The 2,815-nt window shown below is 48.5% G+C and overlaps 1 protein-coding gene across 1 annotated transcript in view; it reads left to right on the top strand.

Moving 5' to 3' along the window:
• Positions 1–2,470: 2,470 nt before the first annotated feature.
• LOC132833437 (diacylglycerol kinase theta) overlaps positions 2,471–2,815 on the top strand; it is a 193,401-nt gene continuing 193,056 nt past the window's right edge. Inside the window, exon 1 of the mRNA XM_060851717.1 lies at positions 2,471–2,721. Within this exon, the coding sequence (XP_060707700.1) occupies positions 2,532–2,721 (190 nt within the window). The 5' untranslated portion in view covers positions 2,471–2,531. The remainder of the gene's footprint in view (positions 2,722–2,815) is intronic.

The raw sequence follows: 2,815 nt of genomic DNA, 5'->3' as shown, positions 1-2,815 counted from the left end.
CTTCTGGCTTGAGGTGTTTTTATCGGCGGTTTATATTGGAGACATTTTGGCAGTACCTGTTTTCTTAAACATTCATGCAGGAAGTACAATTGCTCGCGGGTGGAACTCTCTCGGATGGCATTCCTTTCCCATCTTTGGGCCAGTTGTAGTGTGGTGCGCCCATTGGTTTTCGCAAGGTTTGTGAAGGTTTGTAGCTCAGGTTGAAGTTTAGGGTGTAGGTTTGCTCACTGAGCTGTAGGTTTGATATCCAGACTGTGGCTGGATATCCAGGGCTGTGGATATGGTTTTAAACCAAATAGTGGGTCTTCCGTAATTTTCCACGTAACTGAAAAAAATAAAGGCGAGAGGTTATTAAGTTAAAAATCACACAACACCAGGTTATAGTCCCAACAGGTTTAATTAGAACCACACTAGCTTTCGGAGTGATGCTCTTTCATCAGGTGATAGTGGAGGGCTCAATCCTAACACAGAATTTATAGCAAAAATTTACAGTGTGATGTAACTGAAATTATGGGGTGTAGGTTTGCTCGCTGAGCTGGAGGTTAAATATCCAGACGTTTCATTACCTGGCTAGGTAACATCATCAATGGCGACCTCCAAGTGAAGTGAAGCTGTTGTCTCCTGCTTTCTATTTATATCTTTCTCCTGGATGGGGTTCCTGAGGTTTGTGGTGATGTCATTTCCTGTTCATTTTCTGAGGGGTTGACAGATGGCATCTAGATCTATGTGCTTGTTTATGGCGTTGTGCTGTACATTTCTATGACTCGAACAGTGTCTATTCCCCGACTCTACTGCAGGCAATACTTCAAATGTGGCCGAACTGCTGCAAAATGACCTCCCAATAAAGACAAGCTTACCAAATGTCTTCTACCTATGACTCCACTTTCAAAGAACTATGAACCTGCAGGCCAAGGTCTCTTTATTCAGCAACACTCACCAGGACCTTACCATTAAGAATTCCTGCTCTGATTTCCCTTTCCAAAAAGCAGCACCTCACATTTATCTAAATTAAACACCATCTGCCATTCCTTGGACCATCTGATCAAGATCCAATTGCACTCTGAGGTAAGCTTCTTTGCTGTCCACTACACCTCCAATTTTAGAGTCATCTGCAAACTTACAAACTATACCTTCTACGTTCACATCCAAATCATTTAAACAAAAGACAAGAAGCAGTGGATCTAGCACCAATCCTTGGAGCATACTGTTGGTTACAGACATCCAGTCTGAAAAGCAACTCTCCACCACCACCCTGTCTTCTACCTTTAAGCAAGTACTGTATCCAAATTGCTAGTTCTCCATGTATTCTCTGTGATCTTACCTTGCCAATCAGTCTGTCACGAGGAAGCTTGTTGAAAACCTTATTGAAGTACATATGGATCATGTCCACCGCTCTGCCCTCATCGATTCTCTTTGTTACTTCTTCAAAATACCTCAGTCTTGAGTTGCTAGATATCTTCAAAATCTGTTCCACTTAGTACAGTGATAGTGTCACACAACACAGTGAAGGGTATGTCAATGTGAAGGTGGAACTTATCTCCACAAGGACTGTACAGTGGTCACATTTTACCGATACTGTAATGAACAGATATATTTGCAACTGGGAGATTGGCGAGGATGATGGATATCAAGTAGGTTTTTCCCTCATCATCTGTTGCACACCCAACCTAGCAGCTATGTCCTTTAGAACTGACTTGTTTAATTAGTGCTGCTGCTGTGCACTCTTGGTAGGTGTAATTGAAGTCCTCCACCCAGAATGCATTTAGTGCCTTTGCCACATGAGAGCTTCTTTCAAGTGTTGTTCAACATGGAGGAGCACTGATTCATCAACCAAGGGAGGGTGGTTACCAGCAGGAGCTTTCCTTGTCCATGTTTAACTGGGACTTCATGGGGTTCAGCGTCAATGTTGAGGTCTCCCAGGCCAAGTCCCTTTCAAATGCATACCTCTTACCCAGGACATATCCAGGGATGGTGATTTTTGGAGAATTGTCTCTTAGTTATGTTTCCAAAACTATGACTATGTCAGGCTGGTGTTTGATTAGTCTGTGAGAAATCTCTCCTAATTTTGGCACTAACCCGCAGATGTTAGTAAGAAGGACCTTGCAGGCTCGACAGGGCTGTTTTAGCCTCTGCGAGTGCAGTGCCGCGGTCAGTGCCGGCCGGTCTGTCCAGTTTTAATTATTTGTTGGGACTTTGTAGTGATTACTATAACCCAGGGGGTTGTTTCAGGGGCAGCTGTGGGTCCACACTCACATGTAGATCAGACCCGGTGAGGGTGGCAGATCTCCTTCTCCCTGACACCAGTTGGGTGTTTGACATTTGACAATATTTTATGGTTATTAATATCATTCCCCTCTGCCCTTCCTCAGTCCATCTTTACCTCAGCCTCTATTTACCCGCCTCCCCCGGGGAGCGCTCCCTACCCCCGGGGTGGGAGTGAGCAGGAGGCTGGGCCCAAGGCCCCGGGCTCCGCCCAGCTCTCAGGCGGCCCTGGGAGGCGGGCCGTTGGGCTGACGGGCGGCGGCGGGCGGATGGCGGACAACTGGGGCCGCGCGAGCCCGAACGGGAGCCCGAGCTCGAGCCGCGAGAAGGCGGCGGCGGGGGGTCACCGCCGGCATCTGGGCCACGGGCACCGCCTGAGGAAAGTGACCCTGAGCAAACCGACCTTCTGTCAGCACTGCACCGACTTCATCTGGGGGCTCGGCGGCTTCGAGTGCGACCGTGAGTCCGGGGGAGGAGAGAGAGGGGGGGGGGGGGAGGAGAGAGAGGGGGGGGGGGGGGGGGAGGGGAGAGAGAGGGAGAGGGGGGGGGGGGG

Source organism: Hemiscyllium ocellatum, chromosome 36 (genome assembly GCF_020745735.1).
Source record: "Hemiscyllium ocellatum isolate sHemOce1 chromosome 36, sHemOce1.pat.X.cur, whole genome shotgun sequence".
Classification (NCBI taxonomy): domain Eukaryota; kingdom Metazoa; phylum Chordata; class Chondrichthyes; order Orectolobiformes; family Hemiscylliidae; genus Hemiscyllium; species Hemiscyllium ocellatum.
Note: the sequence above shows the minus strand (reverse complement) of the source record. Positions and strands in the feature narration are given on the sequence as shown.